This window comes from Fusarium pseudograminearum, chromosome 2 (assembly GCF_000303195.2).
Source record: "Fusarium pseudograminearum CS3096 chromosome 2, whole genome shotgun sequence".
Taxonomy (NCBI): Eukaryota; Fungi; Ascomycota; class Sordariomycetes; order Hypocreales; family Nectriaceae; genus Fusarium; species Fusarium pseudograminearum.
In genome coordinates, this window is record NC_031952.1 from 857,367 (window position 1) to 882,155 (window position 24,789).

Here is a 24,789-nt window from a genome sequence, read left to right on the forward strand (position 1 = left end):
TGTCCTTCACCGAACCCTCATCCAGCCAGATATTACACAAGCAATGGCCCGTTTATACCTTTGGCTGCCTGTCGCCTAATCCATAAGCCAATACTTTATTGTCCAACATACCAGGCTCAATCAGATAAATTACCCAACCACAAACGGCTGACTGTTTAACTGTTTTGACTTGTATACGCCGCGTGACAAACTATTGGTTCTTAATCGGATCGATCGAGCCACAAGCAAATGCAGCGCTGTAAATGGTTCATTTCTGTCGGCATTATTTTGTCTTGTGTCACTATCACCTGCCCGTCATTTGTCCCCTGCTTTTCGGCCCACCGATGACGTCGGACTTCCGAACCCTCAACACCAACTTTCTCGGCTCCGGCGATCTGCATTACCAACACAACTTCTTCACTTTTCAACAGTCGCTCTTTTACCCTTTTACAAGCCAAGTCCCCTCTAAACACTATCCCTACGCCCCGCGCAAGCGATTGGCCTCACATTATGGCATTATCTCTATCAACAAGATTACTACCGAGGCTACGACCGATCCTCCCCTCCACACGAACCATCGTCAGCGCGGCACCAAGACCAACCCCAGAACAATGGCCACAGCGCCATCCCCTAGGATCATACTACGAGACCATCCTCCTCAGCCCCTCCACCCAACCCGCCGACAAACCAGAAGTGCCGCCCAAGTCGGCAGACCCAAGCGTCCAAGATAAATTCCCCACGAAACAAGCCACACAAACACCAGAGGAAAAAGCGCGCTTAGTCTTTGGATCGCGCGTGCTAGGCCAAGCAGAAAAAGACGAAAGATTAGCCGCCCGAAAGGCAAAAGCTACATACATCGCCGGCGTTCTCGTGCCGCCGAAACCCACCGAGCCGGATAACTGCTGTATGAGCGGGTGCGTCAATTGCGTCTACGACCAGTACCGCGACGAACTAGAAGAGTGGCAGCTGAAAAACGCCCAAGCGCAGGCTGCGCTGCGAAAGGTGGAAGGATCGGTCGATTCTGACGGTGGCGGTTCAGAGGCTAATTGGGCTGCTGCGCCTTCGGTTGGTGAAGCTAAGATCGCTAAGGATTTCTGGGATGAGGAGTTGTATGCTAATTTGCCAGTGGGGATAAGAGAGTTTATGAAGACCGAGAAACAACTAAAGAAGAGGCATGAGAGTGAAGGTTCTAAGGAGAGTTGAGCAAAACAGGGCTGGTCGGATAAAAACAAGGGGAAGGGGACATTGTTGGGTGGTGAGTTGCATGCATGATAGAAGTTTATATACCCCGTGCATTTCTTTGGGTAGAATGAATGGTTAGATGATAGACATTACATACACAAACATGGAAGAGTTGGATAAGTCTTGAACGCAAATATGTGTGGCTACTCTGCAAGTCATTCCGACTGGTTTGATGAGTGTTTACATACACCTTGATGGCATCTACAAGCCTCGACCCAATGCCAGAGGAGTCAATTCCATGCTCTGAGACGACGAAGGTGAGGGGTAACCAACTTTGGAGTTTATCATCCTCATGTCCCCTCATGTCCCCTCATGCCACCATCATAACAAGCTGCAAGTGCACTTCGCATATTTACATAAGAGGCCACGTCCCACACGGGCTCTCCGTGGACTCACTTCCAATAGCAATGTTGAGCATCAGCCATGAGCCTGCCGACATCGCTGATAACGAAAAACACCAGAGGGTTGTGTCGCTATTGTCAAGTAAGATCTGCCTGTCAGTTAGCCACAGCTTGGGACCAAGAGATATGGCGCAAGATTCCCGGACTATCCATACTCAACGAGGCACATGAATATACCCTATCTTTACATACTGGGAAAACTTACTATTGGTTCACACGTCTTATCAGGAAATCCTCGCGTGGGTTTCCTAAGGGTTGCATACATATTCCATTGCTTTGCCTATCATGAACCGAGTAGACAAAAGCCAGCATATTCGCAAATTTAATTCAAGGGCCCCCCAGTCTCTAACAATAAAAGATAGTCCGGGGAGTATAAATAGAGCTTATGATCCGGCTGTTTGACTCTTGCCTTTACCATTACAACAAACTTGATCCCTCCCCGAAATGTTCAACGCAAAAAACATAACTTTACTATCACAACACTCCACCACGCCTTGAACAAGCTCTACCGATATCCCGAATACACTTTACAGATTTCTTGAACAGGCTCTACCGATATCCTGAATACACTTCACAGATATCAAGTAGCATCACACAGATGAGTGACGATACTGTAAGTTTCTTAAACGTAGAACAAGACTCGGCAACTAATGCTTATTAGCATGATGCACTTCCGGTGCTCCCACTCGATGAACAGGCATACGAGTACATATACGCGGAACTGTATCAGTTCCAGAGATTAATCAGGACTTACCGCGAAATCGCCAATGCTATAAGCATGAAGTGGCCGAGGGCGACGAGGGAAGTCCGCTTAGAAAGCAGTGGGAAAAGGCCGGAATGTCCAGTGGTACCAACAGTGATAAAAGGTATCCCCATCAGGCAATCGGGACAAGCCCTCGGCTTTCCGGTGTCAAAAGTCCACCCTCTTCTTCCGGACCACCTCCGCGCTCTCATCAACACCTACTGCGACCCAAGCGTCACAGACTGTATGCTCAACGACCCGAACCTGGGAAATGCGAAGCTCTTTTTGAGGATGGGCGAAGAATCTCCACGGAATGAACACTTGAACACAAGGTTGACACGAGCCGTCTACTTCGATCAAATTGTCGATGCGGCATGCTGCGATTTGGAGAAGAGAGTCAAGCAAATGGGTGTAGCCCTTGCCATCATCCACAAGAAGGGATACGACGCAGCTGGTGTTGAGTTCCAGATTGCCTTCCATCCCAAAACGCGGAAAGTGAGCATGGGGGTGGGAAGCTTTACTCGATGCGAGAAACCCTGCAGCCTCAGCCCAAACCTCGAGTACGAGTTGGCATTGGCCATTGCTCACAATCCCACGTGGCCGCGACCGCCAGGCGGTTTCGGGTTCATAGGTTACGACAGTCCACTGACCCCATTGGCCAGGGTTGTATGGGAAACCTTCAGAGGCGCCTACATGAATGCATTTTTCGAGTTGGGAAACACGGTAGGGCAAACCACGTTTGCCCCAGCTGTAGTAATGGAGCATGTATGTGCCATGAGCAACCCAGATTATGCATGGATAACAGGGCAGCCGGAGGCATATTGTGCTTAACGTTGTACCGATCACCAAATGCATGGCTAGCAGGCCTGTGAGTCCGCTAAAGTAACCTCGAAGCTCTGGCTTTGCCAAGGTTTATTCAGTGTTGACGCTTGAAAGGGGGAGAGCTACAATATATATGCCAGGGAGGGAAATATGGGTGCATTGTGAGAACATTTAACCCATGACAAGCTGTTGTCGCTTCGAGTGCTTGGGATACTGCACTTATATAGGTTTCGACACCATAGACATGGTTATTACAGTGTAGCAGGCGGTTTTCAAGGAGAAACAAAATGGATTGGCCATTCGAGCTTATAGCCCGGAAATTCTCATTCGTCATGTGTTTATATGATATCTCGCGTTAAATCTATGCGCCATTTTCCCAACTCCGAATTCTTCTAAAACATTTAGTTGCTCTTGGTCTGCAGGCTAGCGTTTCGGTCATGCTCGTCGATATCGATGGCCTCCCAGGGGTAGTTGATCCAGACATCACCGACGGTCTCGGCAGCGGAGTAACGGGTGGCGAGCATCTCGCCGGGGAGCGTTCCCTTCTTGGGCTTGTCCTTGTTCTACAAAAAGGTCAGCAATCGTTTGTAACTTGGTCGCTGTGCTACGTACGTGGAGGACAAAGATGCTGAACTCAGTCTTGGGGGCAGTGCCACCCATCTTCTGGCGGGCGGTCTCAACGTCCTTCTCGAGCTCCCTGACGGCATACTCAAGAGTTGTTCGGGTGTCGTCGACCTCGTCAACGATCAGAATTCGCTTTCCGACGAGGTTCTGCATCTCGCCGAGAGCAGTGAGGTCCAGCCACTGTGTTCGGGTGACCTTGGTACCGGGGGCCTCGACTTCATCGTTGCCGAGAGACTCGTAGAGGGAGAGACCGATGGCCTGGATGGGAATGTTGGGAGCGCCGCCCTTCTTGAGGAAAGATCGGAGGATTCGAGCAGGGACGTAACCACCACCGCCGATGGCGATCAGAAGTTGGGGCTGGAAGTCGAGGAGAAGCTTCTCAGCAGACTTCTGGCACATCTTGTGCACCTAGAGGCATGTTAGCGCCAGCTTCCAGTGTACTCTATATCATGACTGGGCAGAAGAGGTGGCGATTGCGCAAAAAATAGTGTCGAATAGCAAATGAGACATGATGCCTCAGATCTGGTAGCATTGTCGCATCGAGTCGGACACTTTTTTTTATGATGCGCATCACGTCCCTCATCATCAAGGCGGGGTGGCGGGGTAGTGGCAGTCAATCCTTAAACTTACATCGTTGTAGGTGACGTAGAGCTTCTCGACCATTTTGACGGTATTGAAGAATTTGGAGTTTTTGAAGATATATCGAGCGTCGCGAAGGAGGAGACAAGGGAAGAAATACGAGTATATAAAGAGACGAAAATGGTGCGACGGGGACAAATGAAGAGGAGTATTAATGCCCAAGAGAGAAAAAAAAGAGACGGGAGAAAAAATAAAATAGGGCCGAGGCAACCGCGGGGAGCCAAGATGGATCTTCAGGCAATTTTTTTTTCCCTGGCAGGTAAGACAGGCTCGCAGGCTAGGCAGGTGATGGCGGGTGGGATCCACAGTGGGGGTCACCACAACATCGGAAGTCGCCGATAAAGAAATGAATCTTAGCTTCATGGCTGCAACATAATGAGAGAACATCCAATATAGGTATTATAGCAGAGCCCGAAATTATTATCTTCCCATTAGAGATTTACACCACTTACCATATCTGCATTGGTTAACCCAGTCTCGGGTGTTGGCGCATTATCATGCACAATGTCTTGTCCAAGAGGACCTGCTTCTTCCTGGTCACACCTACAGTGGGAGCGTAGCTACATTATTTAAGCTCATCGACTTAAGAGTGAACAATCTCATGACTCCATGTAATTAGGATGCAACGAACATCATCAAGGAGACCAGAGATGATCAAGATGATGAATGGAAGATAAAGAGAAAATACGTCAAAGTTCTGTCTGGACCAGTGCTGAAGTTGGACAGGAGGATAGAACATCGACTGAATGCAGAGGAACTACCCGGCAAAAATCGAAAGAGGTCAGTTTCCTGAAGTTATAGTAAAGCACGATTCCTGAATTAGAATTCTTATATAGGTGGACGAGAAGAGATTGATTACAAGATTTGTTATAGGAAGCTCTGGAATCTATAGTAGCTATCAGGAGGTCTATTTAAAAAAGTGCCTTACTTAGCAGCTGACATGCAATAAATACAGTCCATATGGTCTCTAAAGCAGTTATACTAATGCAGGAAACAAAAACGGTCTCGGTTATTCTCCTACGTAATTACACCAACTTATATCATATATATCAAGTAGCATATACCAACATTCCATATCCATCTCTGACTGACCTGTTTCATTTATATAAAGTCTCTATGTTTGCTTTGACTATGTCTAATACCCCTTTATAAATATAGGTAGGTATGGTGCTGATAGCCGCTGGCAAAAAAGGAAAAGGAAACATTGGATTACAGCTACTCTTGGGTTGATGACATACAAGCTGAGACATAAAGTTATATCTGTTCCTTGAGAAACGATCCCTCGGATGCCGTTGTCGCAGCCGCATGCTACCGACTTTAACATCTCAAAGCAGTCCTGTAGCAGGTCCATTGATACCCAGTGACTGGGATCCTTCTCGTCTAATGTCTTCTTCTAAACTGCCAGTGTATGCTTTAAGTACTAGGTATCCTAGTTGCTTCCTTAGTCTGTCTATATTCAACACATGTGTTTGCAAGCAAATTCTCTGATGATAATCGACTGTGGTTCTTCTCATTCAGAACCTGCTTCTCGACTGACACTATATGCTCAAGTATACCAATTGAGTTGCTCGTCTACCGTTCTTGCATTTATGTACTTGCGAGTTTCTGCTCTGATTCTGGTCTGGTCTTGCTTATTTAGAACCTGCCCAGATATATGCGTATGTGTGGTTTTGTCTGATTACGGTACTAGACAACCTGCAGAAAAGCTAGTGAGAATAGGGTCAAGCATTTGAGTAGCTAAACCACCGCTCCTTCATCTTGAAGCAGTTGCTTTTGAATCAGAGACTTCTCTTAGGGGATATTCGTCTTCCGGCGCATTTAGGATGCTTGAACGGCCAACAAAGCGCGCGTTTCTAGTAAGAGGAATGTAGTATCGTGGCTCATGCTCGTTCTCTATTATATCGTTAGATATGGTCCTTATCCTCTGAGTCACAATTCTTTTTCATGCAAACTTACTAGTCGTGCTTACAGTTCTGTCACTTGAGGGGATCTCATCAAGTAACGCTCTAGCGTACGAAGCTGCCATCGCTGCCGCATACGGTTGCCAATTTTTGTTCATGTGTCGATCTCCATAATCGCATACTCCTCGGATGACGCCAACTGGAATTCGGTTCATAATTCCTGCCGCTGCCTTCTCCAGGCCAATGATACCATATCTGTCCCTCAATTCATTTCGCTTTTTTGCGTTCTTTAACAGCTTCTCTCCTGACCCAATGGGGCCATACCAAGCTCGAGCGCGTTGATGATTTGATTTTGATCGTTGAGGACGCTCGACAATTTTGTCATCTTCATTGTCGTCAAATAATATGTCATTGTCTTGTCCTGGATCAGCGAATGTGCCAGTTGCATGTTCGCAATCGGATATCTTCTCGTAGTACGGCAAGAACATTTCGGTGTCGTTGGGCGCCTGGAGTTTGATGCTACCTATAGCCGACAGCACAATTGATTCAGTCATAGCGAGGCTGTGGCCACCCCGTAGCGGATTGAATCCATCCTCCGTTTCTTTGCCGAGGTCATACGGAACAAGTCCAGCACTCTCGCCAACAGAGAGGCCGACGAGCACATCACCCAGTCGGATATCACGCACTGGGTCACAAGAAAGGTTGGGAAGCCCTGCTGCCACGCCAACAAGCAGGCCAAACCAGAGGTTGGGGAAGAACTTTTTCACTTGGCTTGCAAGTGCAGCCGCAGAGCCTGTGCCATGTTCCTGGCCTGCTGGCAGAGTTGCGATAACAACGTTATGGCCTGCCATAGAGCCTGCCTGGAAGACATAGTCATCGCCACGGCTGACAGGAAACCGGCCGCGATGGTTTTCATCCAGTAAACACATGGCTGCCTTGGCTTCTATCTCGAGTGGAGCTATCCAGGCAATCTTGTAATCCTTGGGGTCTAGTGTGATCATCTTGTCGTAATATGCTGCCAGTTCTCTGATGTTTAGTCGTTTTGGAGCGATATGTAGGACTGTACTCGATCAGCTGAAGACGAGTCGGAATACCCCGCCCATACGAGGATTAAGCGCCCAACTGTCTCTATCAGTTATAATTACAGGGTCCCTGACAAGGATAAAACTCTCTGGAGGGGCTCGGCAAATCATGATCGCCAAGTGAGTTTATGAATATTCAAGAGGATTGGCCGCTGGTTGAAGTACCCGAGTACACATTTACTATCCTGAGAGCTTCATTCTTTTTGTCCATCATTAATTCAACCATTCTGCCGCTCACTACAGGTTAGCCTTCTTATTTAGGCAGGCGGTGAAGCCCACTCTCAGACGCGACTGGGTCTGTTCAAGTAAACAAGTACCAATGCGACAAACATCAATTAAACGACAAATGACTGCAAACGGCCTTTAAAAATCCATGAAATGAAAAGACCAGAATAAATCACACTCATTTATAATTTGCAAATATGGAGGAGTCGGCGCCGAAAAGACAGCGCACTGACGGTAGCGCGTCACCTCGAAAAAGACGCCCATCTTATGCATCACCAACTAAAGCCAGCATGTCAAGACATCACCCAGAAGCATTTGAGCGAAGAATGTCCAGATCACCGCAGAAATTACCGACTGCTCGACCTTCGGCGCAATTCACTTTTGACAGTCCCTCGGAAGCTCTGGCTGCGCGCTTGGCGACAAGTCGGATTGTTAGTGATGCTCCTACGCCAACGCGCCCGGGTGAGGCGGCGCCAGGTGAAGATGACTTTAATCCATTTCGTGGTGGAGGATTGAGGAGATCACCGGAAGCTGGTGTACGGATGGATATTGATACGCCGCCTGCTGACCCTTTCCGACGTGGAGGATTGAGAAGATCGCCACCGGTTAGAGCGCAGGGGGATGAGGATGCGCCCTCTGCTTCGCTGCCTGAACCGGAGTTACCGCCAGCAGTACATGCTTCTTCACCTCCTGCTCTACCAGCTTCTATGCCAGAACCCCAATTTGGACGACCTGCAGATGAACCTTTGTTAGAGTCGGAGAGCGAAGCGTCTGTTCCATTAGACAAACTCCCGTCCGAGGAACTATCCATAGCCAGGTCTATCTCACCTGTTGCAAGTCCCTCGCCAGCTCCATCATTCTCTTCGCTCAACATTCAGCTCCCATCTCGGTCGCCGTCTGAGATTAGATCACCCTCACCTGCTTTATCTTCACCCACCCAGGCTCCAGGACAGCAAACAGAACTAGAACAAGACGCCGAAACGGAACCTCAATCGGAACCAGTGTCTGAACCGGACGTGACGGCGGAACCGGCTCACGGATCAAACCAAGACTCTCCAAGCCCGCCACCATCTCTGCCAGAGCTCTCTCCCTCACCTCCTCCAGCTTCCATGCCACCGAGTAGGATTCCGCGTCTGGCTCAGGAATCTCGAAATAAAGCACCAGCAGCATCACAACCTGTGCCCCAATTACCACCGCTCGATGACGGGCCACGCAAGAGCTTCCAGAATAGCCCGGTCAGGTTCCACGAGCCATCGCAACAGCATAATTCACCCCTTACAAAACCGCCATCGCGACGTTTTGAGAAGCCAAAAAAGGACATTAGCCATGCATCCGCTTCTCAAGAGAGAAAGCCAGCAGCGACAAACCCTTCTGACATAAGACAGACACGCCCATTTGATCCAGACGCAGAAAAGAAAAAGGCACGAGAGATGATCCAGAAAGAAATTGAGTCTTTAAAGAAAGACCTTGAAGTTGCACGAAGAGAGAATGAACGGATCCGCGCGATGCAAGAGTCCGGTCGCGTTCTTGCGCCCGTGGACCAAAATGAAGTTATTGACCTCATCCAACGCCACCTCATGGATGCAGATGCAGAGCCAAGTCAAACATCAACACAGCAATTATTACAAGCAGCCTTGAAGCCTACAGCTCTCCTACCATTCGGAAAGGCAATCGCCCCAGCACCCTCTGCGCCCGTGGAGGACAAGTTGGCTTACATCAAGTCGCATTACCCTGTTCCAATGACGGCAAATGAAGAACTGCCTTATCTTCAGTTGTTTACACCATTCACAGCATCATCTACGATCTCAATACTACCGCAAACCGACGATCAACCTTTAAGACAGCTTCACTCTATCGTTCTTCGATCGCGCGAAATTCCTGGACTTTTTACAGCAAAGGTGGAGATGACCGTTAATCCTCTCGAACTTTCGGTCCTCGATCTATATGTCACAACTCTGGAGCCTGCTGCGAAGTCTGAGCTTGGCCCATTCATTGAGAAGATCTGCACGGGCGATTGCAATCGTTCTATGCAGCGCAATGTGGGTATCTTGTCATGGGCGATGGGCGAGTGGCTCCGCGTTGCTGTTGAGAGAGCGGGGTTTTGGTGTCAATTGGAGCAAACCTTAGGAACCAAGGATGGTATATCGAAGGTAACCATGCAGATGCGAACAAAAAAGAGACGGAGAAAAGACGATGATGGGGATGATGATATGGACGAGCCAGTAGGAGTAGACTCTGTCAAAAAGGCTGACCTCATTCGCTACATGGGCCAACAACATTACGACATCTCAATACCGTACAACGATGCAGAAGAATCCAGCGCCAATGTACGATTCAATTGGAAGGTGGAGTTTGACTGGACGGGAGAAGCACAGACGAAACTCTCCGTCCTGGTCGGCGCCCCAGGCAAATGTGAGTACAGCGACCGTCCATACTCCGACCACTGCTAACAAAACATCACAGGGCATCAAACAGACGAACGGGGCGTGCTTGGCAAGATCCCCAAACTTTTTGAAGAACTTGTACATGGTCACCAAGACACAGAAATAGCTGTAAAAACAATTGTAGCGCTCATTGCAGGCGAGCAATCATGATAGAGTCGGGATAGATGGCAAAGTTTACGAATGCATTGGCGTGGTGTAAAGGAAATCTTTTCGCGCGGGCCGCACCAGCAAGATACCAGATTATTGTAGATTAAAGTTGATTAGGCCCCAAGAGCCAAAATGCATCCAACCCCCTTTTTTGCTCCGTCTAGATCATTGTAGTTCGTTCGGTAGGCAGTTAGTCGACGGTGACACCGAGCTTTCGCAGCTCAACCTTGGCCTGCTCAATCTCCGCCGTGAGCTCCTTGTGCGCGTTGGGAACGTCGTTGAAGGTGAGGATGCCGAAGCCGAGTCGGAAGAGGAGGTATGCGCCAAAGGACACGAGAGCCCAAAAGGGGAGCTGTTGCAGGGTGTCAGAACATCAATTCGGTTATAAAACTGCGTCGTTGGATAGTTGTCAAATGGTGTACATACCACAGGGACGATTTGCTCCTGGATCAGGGGAGGAAGAGGGATGAGCTCAAGGAAGAGAGCAAGGTAGAGCTATACACGTTGGTTAGTCTACGGGGATCGAGGAGCATCGGGGGAATCGAGAGCGTACGGAGGAAACGAGGAGGGCGAGAGAGATGGTCTGCTGGGCGCGGGTCATCTTGGCGTTTTGAGTAAGGAACGTGAGCTTGAACGAGCGCGGGGGTGTCGGCGATGGCGATTGATGATGTCGGTCTTGAGGAGACGTGTATAAAGTTGTCAGGGGTCGCGAGGGAAGGAAGATGGATGACTAAGGTGGAGAACGGGTATTAGGTAAGCATACAGGGGTCACCAACTTCAGGTACAGTGAGTTCTGGGGTGTAAAAATAAACGGCTCAAGAATTGCGGTTCAAGAGTGGGAAACTGACCCACTGATTTAGTCTGTTCTGCTTCAACGGATGGCAGTCTGATCATGATTATTTCTATGGGCTCACCATTTGGAAATCCAGAACTAGTATCGAAACCAGTAAAATATGGGAGTTTACAATTATTTATTTCCATTTCGCTGCGTTAATTCTGCAGCGTGAGTTCATCAAAGATTACCCTAAAGGACGATGTACATGTTGGACAGTTCAAAATCGACGCAGTAGAGGTTCGCATTTATACTTTAAATTGTTAGTTGGCAATACTCCGTAACAGTCTGTATTATTTCAGTTCACTGAAGAATCATGCTGGTGGTAGAACCGAATGAAGAGGTGGAAGATGATGGGTAAGTACATAAATGGGAAAAGAGTCTCAATACCATTGCGTGTTGAGATGGTCAACTTTTGATATCTCCTGATTAACATAGAGGTTAATAAATGCTTAATTATCAAGTAGCTGGTTCTAAACGTGAAGAGAACGCAAATGTTTGGGGACATGGATGCCTAAGTCATGGGAACCATCAACTGCATCCGACTGACAAAGGGTCAACTGGTTATTTATATTAAGTCAAGCGAGGCCCATTCAAAATATTTCTCACCCTGGAGCATCAAACTACTCGTTCAAACAGAAGCTCATTCCGAGTTAATGATTCACTGCCTCAGGTTAGCGCCCCCTCTGATTTTCATCTTTGGAAAGACCCTCCTTCTCCCTTCCACTTCACATCAACTCCTCCTTATCTCCTTAATCTGGTGAAACAAACCAGCACCTCGTCTGATTTCATCCAACCCTGACTTTGCGCGGCCTCAACAACATTCAGCAAATAAATTCAATTAAGGTGAGATTATCACATTCTATCATCTTTCATCGTTTGGTACACTAGCCTAATCTCATTTGTCTTTTCTCAGTCCCCTTTCACGACTGCGCAAATTTCACATTTTCTCCAACTCTAGCTCCATTCTTCTCTTCTCTCTATCCTTCAAACACTGAGCGGTGCTACCTCGAAACTGTCTATTCTTTCATCGTCCCCTCTCTGTTTCTATTATCGTTTACTAAATCTCCTCACAAGGTACCGGCAGGCACATGTGCCTCATCTGCCAGCATGGTGCCGACTGACGCGCTGGCGTCGTCTAAGCCTATGAAGCGCGAGCGGTCTACCGAACTTGAACAGGTACACGGGGCCTCAAGCACCAAACGCCATGCCAATGCTACTACTGGTGTCTTGCTAGCTCCGAACACATTTCCCTGGAAAAGATGTAGAAAGTCGAGAGATGCAAAACGTCTCAAGATAAAGGAGAAAGCCGTCGTACAAGCCGAAGAATATTGCAGCAAGACTCGAACAGCACTTGAGTCTGTGCTACGCACTCCGACAGACAGCCCAGAAGCCATCATGATGGGACTGCGGATCGTGGAAGATTGGTGCAAGAAGCATGGCAAGTATCACCCAACTATCTGCTATCTGACAGAACTTTCACTGAATATCGAGTAGACGATGTCCGTACCAAACACGAACGTTGCGAGATTCTGGTCGGAGTAGAAGGGCCGACAGGAGCAGGCAAATCATCTTTCTTGGGAACACTCCTAGACATGAAAGATCTTTTACCATCCGGTCAGGAAGCTGCATCTACCGCAGTAACGTGCATGATATCCTACAATTGGTCGGATGATCCCGACAGCAGGTTCCACGCCAATATTGTTTTTCGAAAGAGAGATGAGATCGCGAGCATACTTGAGACACTCTTGAAAGACCTGAATCGCTGGTCGGACCTCGTAGGTGGCCAAGCCGATGATGATGAACACGACTCCGAGAACAAGGACGAAAACGAGGACGACAATTACAACGAAGACGATGACGACGGCGATGGTGATGGTGAGGATGAGGACGACGATGAGGATGAATACGACTCCGAGAGCAATGACGATAACGAAGACGACAATTACAACGAAGATGATGACGACGGTGAGGACGATGGTGATGATGAGGATGATGACGATAACGAAGACACCATAGAAGCCCTGAGAAGCGCGATCGACTACCAACTTCCCGAGATCCAAGTTGTCTGGGATATGGACGAGGAGCAACTGCTCCAACTTGCGAAGAGATGTCCCGAGGAACTCACATACACGATGGCGGCTGGAATAATCTTTCAGCGAAATCCCACTGCTACAAGATTTCTCACAGATGGTGCAGTGGCATTTCATGCAGAGACACAAGACATCTTTTCAACTGGTATCAAACCATTCCTGGATTCCACCTCTGTCCTTGATGAGGGTGGGGACCAGTTTCGTCCGTGGCCGCTGGTTAAAGGCGTTCGCATCTATGTTAAGGCTAACATTCTTAAGCCTGGAATTACGCTTGTCGATCTTCCTGGATGTGGTGATGCCGTCCAAAGTCGCTCTGAAGTCGCTCAAAAGGTTTCTCACACGCTGGATGTACGAATGGTGGTGAGCCCCATCATCCGCGCGACAGATGAGAAGCAAGGCCAATCACTCATGAAGAATGGGTTCGACGAAGCACAAATGAGGCTTCGTGGGAAGATGAATGGTCGCGGATTTTGTGTCATCGCTTCGAAGATGGACGATTTGACGGTTGACTCATACATCGCTGGATGTCCTGAGTTGCGCCGTGACAAAGAAGTTGCCCAGAAACAGAAACAACTCGAAGATCTCAAACATGAAAAGGTCGTCCTTAGTGGTAGATGCAAAGAGCTCAAAACACTCAAGGACGAGCAGAAACGCCGTTTGAAGAATGCTGCAACGCTGTTCGAGAGCGCGATGCAGAGACACATGTCAGCGTCGCAAGGTAAGTTCGCCAGCGCTACTGGTTTATTTATATACTAACAACATACCTCAGAAGATGCAAACGCGACTAAAAAGAACATGTTAAATTCGCAAACACAGCGAAATGAAGCAAATGATGACCTGAACGATGCTGAGCAACGACTTAGTGACTGTGAGCTTCGTCTAAAACAAATCCCCATCATGATAAAGAACAACCGCCATTGGATCTATCATCGAGCTATCCAAACTCGCAATGCTCGTGTGATCGCAAGTCTTCGTGCTGGGTTTGCCAAACGGAAGAGCAGATTGACTCATGGTAAACGTTCGCGAAAACCCCATCCAGAGTCTTCGTTTATCCTCCCAATTCTCCCAATTTCAACCAGAGCTTTCTGGCAGTTGAAGAGCAACGACAACCCGATGTTTGGATTCCCAAACGAGAAGTGTACAGGTATTCCTGCTGCAAAGAAGTGGATTCACCAAGCTATCTCGGCAAAGCGTGAGAAACATCTTGATGTGATCCTGGACAGATATGACAAGCTCATGGCTCTGATGCGCACCTACTCCGCAACAAACGGGCAAGATGGCGACTTCAACTTCACACGATCCGAATTGCAGGCCATCTTGACTCCTATACATGATCTTTACACCAGTGTAAGCCTCTTTGTCAATTGTTTGCAGTTGCTTTGAATTCTCTTCTAACTAAATATTTGCAGAAGCTCGGCTCTAAATTGTCCGAGGCCTGTAGCGAGATCCGCAACCTCAATCTTCTCGAACACAAAGACCTTGCCAAGAAACGATTCTTGGAAGAAGGGCCAGTGGTTGTCCAGAAATGGGCATACAGAGATCCTCAGGACCCTAAGAGTAAATACAAAGCCCAGAGAATGCATTTTGCCACCCACGACGCCATTCTCAGACGCGATGGCGAGGCATACATAAGCCCTTCCTCTGGGATCAGATACACTTGGATTGAAAACCTGCTAGTAACATCTTAATCGCTCACTCTGGGTTTTAGCTAACATCATAGACAGAGCCACACCCATTATTGAGACACTCAGCCGTGATTGGGGCTCCAAGATACACAAACAGCTACCACTCATCAGAAAGCCAATGATGTTGGATTACTCAAAGCTATTTGCTGAGTACCTGGATGCGATTCAAAACATTATCCACGACAAGATTCCCATGATTTCAGCTCGCTTTAATCAATTACGACCAATTCTAGACGATTCCAAGATTACCACCAAAACAAAGATTGATGAGGTGCTGGCAAAGCTTACCGAGGAGGCGATCATTATCACCCTTAATGTTGCCCCACGCTTGAGAACTGAAATGAAGCCAACATTCGCAGCCGCACTGAGCGATAGTAAGTGATTCCATAAATAATTAACACCATGACACGATTGGAAACTAAAAGAAGTTTTAGGTGGAACTGGTGTGTACGCTAGGCGAAGAGAGGCTATGGAGAAAAAGATGACGGAAGATGGCACTTCCATGTGCGACAAGGTGGTCGACAGCCTTGTGGACGGTGTCGCAGACAAACTCGCCAGGATGCCAATTCAACTGGAATTGGCCGCCAACCGCGGGCCTATGAACGTCAAGAGGCAGATATCGTGCTTGGTCAACAATCTTGTGGAAAACCATTCCACAGATCCTGAGAAGAAGGCGATGAAGGACAAGGTTCAGCAAAATATCCGGGCTCTTGTCGAAGCATGGGAGGCCGCTTGGGCTGAAACGGAGAACTACGGGGAGCATATCCTCGATCTGGATCTCGCCATTCCAAGTACGCTTCCGGATTCCGTCATCTAAGATGACCTTGCGTCTGAACAAGAGGTCATGAGCGACGATGCCGACAATCATGATGCTGAAGCTTGAGGTGGACAAGACCTAAAGAAAGGCAGCACGCAAATATTTTGAATCCATGGCATAGGGTACAGTTGAGTGATGCTTCTAGAGAGAATCTCGATACAGAGCGGAGGAAAGATTTGCCTCAAAGTTTGGTTGGTGGCTATCAAACGTATAGATGATGAGATCAAAGACCATGATACCCCTAATTCCCCCAGTTAGAACAGAACACACAGACATACACCAAATTGAAATTGACAACTTTCACTGAATTCATAGTTGACACTAATCGTGAGTTCTGTGAGACTACTTGGATAGAACTGACTAGATTTGGATCTGACTTATGGTAGAACTTTGTCAAGTGATGTCTGACATGGACTACAAATTGTAATTGGGGAGTATGAAGGAGACATATCAAAGCTCTTGCACATACATGTATATCTCAGTCCGTACGACAATTACCGAACTATGTTCTCATGGGTCTATTATACATTATATTTCTTCCAGTAGGTTGAAGTGCTAACTGAGATTACTCAAAGGAATCTCAGTATCTATCCTCTTGTAGCCCATTCTCCTGGTTCTATAACGCCTTACACCTCGCTTGATACCAAGTACCATGAATACAATGACTCCTATCAGCACTATCAGAAAGACCCAGACTCTCCATCCTTTAAGACAATATGGATATAGCGTCATAAAAGCTCCAACAACGTACTGTATCAGCTTCTTTGGCTCTGGGTCATCAGGAAACAGCCCTTTCCTAACAAGTCCTTTCCAGATTGGACCTTGTGGGCCTGAGACATAGCGCTTGAGGCCAAAATAAGGAACCTTTTTCTGATTGGGATGATTCTCTGGGTATTCTTCGTCACCCCATATGCCGGTGAAGTAAAAGAATGATGTGAAGTTCGTCGTCGGGGGTGAGGTTGATCCCGGAGGCGACAGGCGCGTTAGTCTGAAGGTTGTGGGATCCATGTGATAGAAGTATGCGGACAAGATGGGATCCCATAGCTTTCCTGCATCGCACCAGTCGTAGAGAGCTTTGTCGTGAACGTGATCACTGTGATGGGCCGTGGGTTAGAATAGAAGTGTACAAGCCGAGACTCAACTTACCCTGACGATGCGTAGTTGGCGTGTGAGCCCCAGGCACTAAATACAAGAGGCTACAGAAATGTGTCAGTCAATGGTGCTATTCGTTTCTTGACAAACCATTGACATACCCGATCATTCCTGAGTGACAGACCTTCTTCGTTCCAATTGTACGCTGCACCGCTTGAATGTTGACTGTAATAAATCCCAGTCGGCTTTCCATCGCGGAAGCGGACAAGGTTATGTTCCCTGGGAACAATTAGTTAGACATCATTGGAAAGAGATGAAACGACAAGACTTACCAGTCACCAACATGATCACCGTAGTGCATCCCATCAGCCATGCCCCCCGCCAGACTATTCAAGGGCGGCAACACCTGCGAAATATTTGCGCCTTGGTCGTAAGAGTAAAAATAAAAGAAATAAGCATCAACATCTCGTTGACTCCGCTCGACGAGCAGGACAATACATGGCGTGGCATTGGCTATTCTGCCTGTGTCGTCGGGAGCTTCTCCGAGCAGCCATGACGGTAAGGTTGTAACATTGTCGTTGGATGTAAGTGCGACGGCTTGATCGCCGTGGACAGAGACGTCGTTGAGGATGGCCAAGTTATCAAGATCAAGCTCTGGTAGATTTGGGACGGGCTTGCGATCGATCATGGGAGTCGTGTGTCGGATGTGAGTGAGGATATCCGCCGGCAAGAATGGATCGTCTGAATGGAGATAAACGAGCGGTGCTGTTCAATAGTTATTATTATTCATGGCAGAACATGTTTTGCCATTTAGATCGGTAAAAAAGATAAATAAATGCTTAGTTCCATACCATGCCGTGCTATGTATTCTGGCACTGCCAGATTGGTGTCATTGAGGATTGAAGACACTACGGTCTGGGCCGGTGCAGGTTTGGAGAAAACAAAAGGGAAATATGTCTGGATGGCTAACAAAACGAACACCAAACCTCGCATCGTCCTGGAGGCACAGGTTGGATGGCTCATTATCTTGGCTGCATGGGTGAAATAATGGACTTGAAACGCAAAGTACAACAAATTCACCCGAAACCACGATTCAAGACAAAGTAAGAGACGACAACAGACGAAAACGCAATAAGAGAAGGGAAGAAAGAAAACAGACACAGAAGATGGTTGTTCAGATACTCAATCTCTCAGCTATTATGCCACCACAGCCTGGTTTTACTTGCCCCTTTGCTGCACCCATACAGCAAACCATAATGGGTAATCCCAGTGGTGACATTCAGAACGGGGTGAGAGGCGCTTACGGACTGTTCTGAGTCAAGATTACCGATGCGGCTGACATTGGAGATTGCATTATACTGTACAGTACTGTGTTACACAAACATCATGCATCGATGGCACTGTGAAACAGTACATCCCAACATTTTCAGCCGTTCTACCCCTGATAAGGATGAAATGTTTAAGAGAAACGTGTTATCGTTCATAACAGGACCTGCCAATCTAGTATCAGAGACAATACTCGCACCAGATCCTGATCGCAGAGTTTATTTGGGGGCCAGTTGGCGCCCATGTGATACGGAGGTTGAATAGCCTATATGAAGTATGGTTACTCGACCTGGACTTGTGATCAGCTTCAGGGGTATCTTGTCTTGGCGGGGGGCCTCAAAATGCAAGCCTTCGGGATAAGGTCTCGGAATATTTTTGGCATTACTAGGGTGCATGTTAATAGAAAGGAGTTAAGAGCCTCAACAATGTGCATAAACAGTTGTTCAGCTGAAAATCTCCGGGGACGTCTGTTCAGTAGGAGACGTCTAATGGACAAGCTAGAGTATTTACTTGAAATCTGTACTACCTCGGAACTAAAGCTGAAAGTCCTTTCATGTGGGAGATTCATTATCAACAACAAGGTTGAGGACAGTACCAGTGACATTATATACTGTTTGGCTGACTTGGACGAGTGTCCTCCCCAATCTTGGAATAACAGCCCCAAAAGAATCCTCGGGAGTTTAAAAATAAGGGATAAAATCGTATCTTAATTGGCAAAGGCCATATGCATCGGAATTGAAGGAGAAGCTGGTATCAGTAAGACTCTGGGAATACATCTCTGCCTTTCAAGTGACTGTGTAAGACGGATAGATACGTGTTACATATCTGTCAAGCAACTATGATGGGGTCCTTCTCAAGTAGTGACAGTCCACGTACATGTTATTATATTGACCGGTATTTCGAATTGGTATTCACTTCTCAATCCAATGTAACAAAAATCTTCCTTACCAAACTTGAACACTGATCCTTTTGATTATAACTTCCTGCATCTGGCTAATACCTTTGAGCATTTGGAATGGATGAAAAGATATACGAGACATGAGGCTCAATAGCTACTCGAGTGAGGCTTTTTGTACTGATACTTTCTGACGTTTCCAAATCCCTCATAATCTTGATGCGCCCAGTATCTCACTCATCGGACAACCACTTTATCTTGGCATTTTGATTTTTTTTCCCTATCAACCAGTCCTCGCTTCTTTCATAGTTTGTGGCGGCCTCGTCATGAAGCCAGATATCTAGGCTGTGATGCATCGATGTTCATATACACTGACGATAATTCGTGAGTTACATCGATGACAAATTACCGCGCGCTTCAATCCAATTTTTGTGAAGATGGCTGCAGGCAGTACAACAGCGACATCAAGGAAGGCTCTCGCAATCGGTAAATCTGATTCTTCAGTTTTAATACGTTCCCCGGGAACTAACACACCCTTCTCGTCCTGCATTCAACCACCATTCAACAGGATAGTGAGAGGTACGGAAGCTGAAGACGCCCTTATGTCCTCCGGTCGCAGCCTTTACTCGCCAAGTTTTCGCTGGGCCTGCCAAATGTAGAGTGTGCGTGACACAACGGTTTGGATATCCCACTGGCTGCTTACATGCGGAGAGAGCAGCCGTCAAGACACGGTGAAGAGAACACTGTCAAAGTACTCGATCAAGCTGTATAATAATGAATGATAAAAAGAATGTTGAAGCACCAAATTCATTCCATGAAGTGAATCAATCAGTCCTATCCTCAACATCGAAACAAGCGCATATCTTACATACTGCACCTAAACTCCTGTCGTTACTATGGCTCGCTTCACTCAGCATATTTTTGTGCTTTGTGTTGCTATTCTTATCCTCCACGTCGGTTCCGCCATGGCTGACATGGAACCTTTCCACGTTTTCTATAAGGAATGGGGGTTCATCTTTGAGCGCATCATCCACGACAACTGCTCAGCAGAATACGACGTCTACATTGATGGCAAAATGCCGAGGTCAGAATGGTACAAAACATCTCGTTGGCTTGGGTCTGGTTCTACCTGTGCGAATGTCGTACCTCTAGCAGACTGCATCATCAAATATTCCCCTGAGTACATGAAAGCCGGTATGGCAGCTGCAAACGTCGTCTTGGGTTTGACACCAGCCATTTTGAGCTCTCTGGGATCAGGTGTCGAGGAGACTTCGACTCTGTTCATCTGTGGGAGACGTCCCTTCCTTGCCCTCTGTCTCTGCCTTGGTTCCCCTGGTATACCACCACTGCGTCTTTTTGAGTATCGTCAACTGTTTCAACCATTGGAGAGACGCCAGGGACGTCTCCGACTCCAACTTTACTCGTTTGGTACAGAAACGCTCATCTTGATCGCCGAGTATGTGTTAGTCTTTGCCAGCATCGCAAACGTTGCTCAGCTGGGTCACGAGATGGCTTCCAGAGTTGTATTGGTCTTCGCACCACATCTATCCTACCTCATTCTACTCTGGTTCTTTATAGGCTCTTCGGCGCATATTTTTTCAGCCATGTCACTCAGTCTCCGGGTGAGGATTGAGCATGAAGAGTATGATGAAGACGGCGATGCATTTGCATGGTTTAAATCATGGATAGTCCCATGGCAGAGGAGAGGGTCTACAAAGATATTCTTCCTACCGGAGACACTCTTCTACAGCTTTTTCGTGGGCTTCATCTCGCTACTTATCGCCGCACACATCATATTCGGCACGCTCGTCTTTTCGAGTGTCTTGTTCATCTCGGTTAGAGACTGCATGCCCCTAATTGGACGGCTCATGGCGTCGGTCATTGTCTGCAGGGTCGTGCTGATGTACGAGATTGCCAAGATTCGTCATCTCTGCTGGACAGAGGATCCGCCATTGTTGACGTATGAGAATCCGGAGGATAAGGTGGATGATGTGGGAGAACAGGGCTACATAACTGCTAAGCGTCAAAGTGACGGGTTTTCCCTGATTCCCAAGTTTCGTCGGCTGACGACGTTTACTGCCTGGGAGCTGTGAGTTTACTAGGCAGATGTGTCGAAAGAAACAGGGACTGGAAGAAGATCAGAGCAAAATACCGATGATCCCCTAGCCCATATATTTACTGGAGCTATTCTTGCATTTCCATCAGTCACTGGACCAGTGCCGGTTTTAATGCAACTCAATGTCCAAGGTAGTGTTTAACATTTTATTTTATGAGGTGGCGAGCCATCCAAGATGGATGCTCCTAACAGTACGGTATCAGTAGTTCAACAATAAACCTTTTATTATATACTATACTCTATAGGGTGTATTGGTTAGGCTCGTACGTTCCAAATCGCAAGATGTAGCGCCACTATCTTTCCTGTGACTCAGACTAGGTTGGCTTCGCTACTGTTGAGTTGGCCATGAGTCTAGCTACCAAAGGTAAAGGCCAAGCTAATCTAGATGTAGGGTTGTCAACCTTTTCGTTCGAAGTAATGGTGTCAACGACAATGACGGCGATGTAACCTCCGATGGCTGTGAAGAAATGCCACCTAAATCATGTCAGTTAACAAAGCTTTTGTCATGGGGGAACTTGAGCATACCATCCATGCAGTTCGAACAAGAATGCAAAAGGTACACCAACGGTGTGCCGGATATCTGTCAAGTAACGACAGGCCCAATCGTCGATCAACCAGACGACGTACCCGAAGATAAAAAAGCTTATACCAGCAATGGAGATACTCCGTAGATCGCGCCTCGTGTCGATTTCCAGAGTTCGTTGGGAGATGATCTGGAGCGAACGTCGAGCTATTATCAGAACTCCTAGCCCGAAGGATATGGCATGTAAGAGAAATTCGTCGAGAACAACGTGGGTGATCATGACAGTTGTGAAGAGTGTTGAAAGGACCAGCCCTACTACCTTTGTGCGTTGGGGACTGGCATTGTAGGATAACAGTCGATAGAGGAGTGGTGTGGTAAGGAGATGCATCGATAGTTCGTCAACTGGCAAACGAGATGGTTAGAGAGGCATCGTTGAAAAAAGGGGAGGAGCCGTACACATCTGGGTGTGGTACTTGAGTGTCATGTGGTAGCCTCCAGAACAAATTCCGACGCCCATCAGCCCACAATATGGAATGAGACGAGAGGCCGTTGGGAACTTGTCGCAGCTGGCAAGGCCATAAATTCCGTAGACAACTGAAAGAGGTTAGATGTCCCACGCAGAGGACTGGGCACAACTTACTGTAGGAAAGACTACTCAGTGTGTTAATAAACTCGGCAATGTAACGGGTGACGATGTAATCCTAATTGTTATTAGTGCTGATGCGGAGTCAATCGGAGAATAATACCTCTTCACAGAAGCTTAAGTCAATTAGTGCTGAGTTGACTAAATAAGCATAAACAGGACTTACTTGAGATACGAGGTCTGAGGACCCCAGACTGGTTCCACCATGATAAGTGACTATCTAGCTCAAAGTTGATGACTGTGGATTCCTCGATGTTTTATCGCCAGACGTTATTGTCAAAGTCTAACTTGTTTGCTTCAAGACTCGGGAGGAACAATAAAGACAAGGCGGTATGGAGTGGCAGAGTGCATGCAATTGTTCTGATGTACGTACAATATCAGGCTGTCGATGTGACAGGGAGAAACGACACAGTAAGCGCTGTGGCACTCTCGTGTAACAAGTCACAATGCAACCCCAGTCTCAAATTCATGCACAGTATACAAAGGCGTTGTTGTCCATTCAGGCAATCAGCAAGTTCTCCAGTGACACAAAAGAGTACCCATGTGGAAACCCAGCCGTTCAAAGTTCTGAGGAAACTTCGCCGAGCTAGTTGTGACAAGTGCCAGTTTCGAAGTCGAAGCATTAACATATACCAGAAGGAAACTGAACTCTAATAGAAATAAATAACTGACAATTAAATTCCAAAATAAACCCGTTGTTCTTGAAGACTTTGGCTTCATCTGTCAACAAAAGTTACCCTACAGAACTGAAATTCATGGTTATGACTGGTTTCGACATCTTGAGTCAATCAAATATAGTTTGTAAAGTCATAATCGTTCATCACCAATTCAGAATTCATGGTTACAAGCGTAAGACTAAGAATTCAGAGGTTTCGTGGTCTAACGGTTATGACTGCGGATTCTGATTCCGCCAGCGAGGGTTCGACTCCCTCCGAGACCTTTCTTTTGAAGTTTTTTTTGTTTATATTTTTATTCCAAGGCGTTTCTCCAGCCCCGCTCTGTAGCGGGCCAAAGCTTCAAGCCGCTTAGTCATAGAGTTTTGTGGGCTTCGCACAGCGCCTTTAGGCCTATGCCTCGCCGTAGCAACTTAGCACAATCAACATCATTGAATGACCACAGTGGCCTACGCATTTCTCAGCTCCCATAATTACACACAACGACATCGCCATTAAACCTGCCATTACTCTGAAATGGCTTAGAGGTCACCTTGACTCTGCCTTATCGTTCCGAACTCACATCGAACAACGGGCTGCCTTCGCCCGATCCGTCGCCAACCACATGCGCGGCTTCTGCAAACCATGCCTAGCATCCCGCCCAAGGCCATCCGAACTGTCATTATCCCCAAGATAATATATGGCAGCAAGATCTGGTAGCCTAACCGCACTCGCCCAACATATAGACAGGCAAATCAATGACAGCTTTGCACATGGATGCATTATGCAAGATCTATAGTGCATACAGCGCTAATGCAGAAAGGTATCAAGTGGATTTGAAGCTGTGGTTTTGATAATTCTCCTGCAAACCTCTAGCTCCTATTATCTTTTACGCAAATTCTAAGCTAATTTTCTAACTTTTTAGACTCCAGAAGGAGCTCCAACTGAGTTTATCTAAACGCTCGCATTTAGCACAACTTTAGCCCCTCTTACTACCACCCTCAACCTTAACCTCATCTCTCCTCCTCCCTCCTCATCCCTCCTTCATCAACCTCATTACCTATTACATACATCCTACAATCCGTCAATACTTCTTCGTTTACGTGCGCTTTTACCCTAAACAACACAACCACCGGTGAAAACCAGGGGTTTATCTTAACAATTTTGCCTACCGTCAACCACATTGCGTCAGTAAGTGTTCCTAGTCGGCATCTTCTGCCCATTTATTAACGCCAACATTAGCTAGCTGTGGTTTACTACTGCTATCCCAGCGATAGCACCGATCTATCCCACTATAACCTACAGCTACAAGACTTGACCGACAATAAGGGGATTCTTATAGTACCTTAGGTCAAATCCAAGGCTAAGCAGGTCCTAAAACGATACCGAGCTATTATTCGTACGACAAATCTCCATCGTCAAGGCGCAGATGCAATCAGGCATTATTTAGCAACTAAGCCTTAGGTTCAGTTTATCCTAGAGAGCGCAAACAGCCAGACCTGACGATAAGGTTTCCATCTTCAATCACACTTTTTCGAGCATTATGACTCCAATGCCCACAGCGCAAACAGCCAGACGCGGCTTTATAAGCAGCTAACAGGACATCCCCAAAAACGTCCTGCTCTTCATTCTGCAGGGTGGCTTGTTGCAATTACTATTTTTGACAGAATCTATGAGAAGATTTTACTGTTGAATTTCTGGTATACTACTGTTAGGAGCATCACTTTCTTTCAATAAGAAGGATAACTCGCCAACACACACATATGAGAAGATGACTGCCAACATGTCTTTCTGGTGGAAGGAAGATTTCCCCTCTGTGGCTATGGACCTTTTCCCGACTTCTCCATTTATCCCCAGAGATACAAC

General features: G+C 47.1%; 11 protein-coding genes across 11 annotated transcripts, besides 1 other annotated feature; 6 read left to right on the forward strand and 5 right to left on the reverse strand.

Moving 5' to 3' along the window:
* Positions 1-489: 489 nt before the first annotated feature.
* Positions 490-1,182, forward strand: FPSE_09538 (uncharacterized protein; the record flags this gene model as incomplete). Its single annotated transcript, XM_009262655.1, has 1 exon — positions 490-1,182. The coding sequence occupies one exon, from the start codon at positions 490-492 to the stop codon at positions 1,180-1,182; it is 693 nt and encodes a 230-aa protein (XP_009260930.1).
* Positions 1,183-2,220: 1,038 nt separating this feature from the next.
* FPSE_09537 (uncharacterized protein) lies at positions 2,221-3,195 on the forward strand (the record flags this gene model as incomplete). Its single annotated transcript, XM_009262654.1, has 2 exons — positions 2,221-2,235; positions 2,284-3,195. The coding sequence occupies 2 exons, from the start codon at positions 2,221-2,223 to the stop codon at positions 3,193-3,195; spliced, it is 927 nt and encodes a 308-aa protein (XP_009260929.1).
* A 392-nt stretch (positions 3,196-3,587) lies between these two features.
* Positions 3,588-4,473, reverse strand: FPSE_09536 (uncharacterized protein; the record flags this gene model as incomplete). The annotated part of the gene is made up of 3 exons (XM_009262653.1): positions 3,588-3,749; positions 3,799-4,218; positions 4,441-4,473. The coding sequence occupies 3 exons, from the start codon at positions 4,471-4,473 to the stop codon at positions 3,588-3,590; spliced, it is 615 nt and encodes a 204-aa protein (XP_009260928.1).
* A 473-nt stretch (positions 4,474-4,946) lies between these two features.
* On the forward strand, positions 4,947-5,304 carry FPSE_09535 (uncharacterized protein; the record flags this gene model as incomplete). The annotated part of the gene is made up of 3 exons (XM_009262652.1): positions 4,947-4,997; positions 5,069-5,229; positions 5,286-5,304. The coding sequence occupies 3 exons, from the start codon at positions 4,947-4,949 to the stop codon at positions 5,302-5,304; spliced, it is 231 nt and encodes a 76-aa protein (XP_009260927.1).
* Positions 5,305-6,202: 898 nt separating this feature from the next.
* FPSE_09534 (uncharacterized protein) lies at positions 6,203-7,351 on the reverse strand (the record flags this gene model as incomplete). Its single annotated transcript, XM_009262651.1, has 2 exons — positions 6,203-6,342; positions 6,406-7,351. 2 exons carry the CDS (start codon positions 7,349-7,351, stop codon positions 6,203-6,205), a joined length of 1,086 nt encoding a protein of 361 aa, XP_009260926.1.
* Positions 7,352-7,854: 503 nt separating this feature from the next.
* Positions 7,855-10,251, forward strand: FPSE_09533 (uncharacterized protein; the record flags this gene model as incomplete). The annotated part of the gene is made up of 2 exons (XM_009262650.1): positions 7,855-10,069; positions 10,121-10,251. 2 exons carry the CDS (start codon positions 7,855-7,857, stop codon positions 10,249-10,251), a joined length of 2,346 nt encoding a protein of 781 aa, XP_009260925.1.
* Positions 10,252-10,438: 187 nt separating this feature from the next.
* Positions 10,439-10,849, reverse strand: FPSE_09532 (uncharacterized protein; the record flags this gene model as incomplete). The annotated part of the gene is made up of 3 exons (XM_009262649.1): positions 10,439-10,600; positions 10,675-10,743; positions 10,802-10,849. 3 exons carry the CDS (start codon positions 10,847-10,849, stop codon positions 10,439-10,441), a joined length of 279 nt encoding a protein of 92 aa, XP_009260924.1.
* A 547-nt stretch (positions 10,850-11,396) lies between these two features.
* FPSE_09531 (uncharacterized protein) lies at positions 11,397-15,675 on the forward strand (the record flags this gene model as incomplete). The annotated part of the gene is made up of 8 exons (XM_009262648.1): positions 11,397-11,437; positions 11,720-11,753; positions 12,158-12,525; positions 12,555-13,891; positions 13,943-14,520; positions 14,583-14,730; positions 14,882-15,232; positions 15,293-15,675. 8 exons carry the CDS (start codon positions 11,397-11,399, stop codon positions 15,673-15,675), a joined length of 3,240 nt encoding a protein of 1,079 aa, XP_009260923.1.
* Positions 12,888-13,088: a microsatellite.
* A 555-nt stretch (positions 15,676-16,230) lies between the features above and the next one.
* FPSE_09530 (uncharacterized protein) lies at positions 16,231-17,455 on the reverse strand (the record flags this gene model as incomplete). Its single annotated transcript, XM_009262647.1, has 4 exons — positions 16,231-16,768; positions 16,822-16,871; positions 16,929-17,046; positions 17,100-17,455. The coding sequence occupies 4 exons, from the start codon at positions 17,453-17,455 to the stop codon at positions 16,231-16,233; spliced, it is 1,062 nt and encodes a 353-aa protein (XP_009260922.1).
* Positions 17,456-19,884: 2,429 nt separating this feature from the next.
* Positions 19,885-21,081, forward strand: FPSE_09529 (uncharacterized protein; the record flags this gene model as incomplete). Its single annotated transcript, XM_009262646.1, has 1 exon — positions 19,885-21,081. The coding sequence occupies one exon, from the start codon at positions 19,885-19,887 to the stop codon at positions 21,079-21,081; it is 1,197 nt and encodes a 398-aa protein (XP_009260921.1).
* A 337-nt stretch (positions 21,082-21,418) lies between these two features.
* FPSE_09528 (uncharacterized protein) lies at positions 21,419-22,477 on the reverse strand (the record flags this gene model as incomplete). Its single annotated transcript, XM_009262645.1, has 6 exons — positions 21,419-21,578; positions 21,630-22,029; positions 22,084-22,221; positions 22,268-22,328; positions 22,374-22,386; positions 22,437-22,477. The coding sequence occupies 6 exons, from the start codon at positions 22,475-22,477 to the stop codon at positions 21,419-21,421; spliced, it is 813 nt and encodes a 270-aa protein (XP_009260920.1).
* Positions 22,478-24,789: the final 2,312 nt, after the last annotated feature.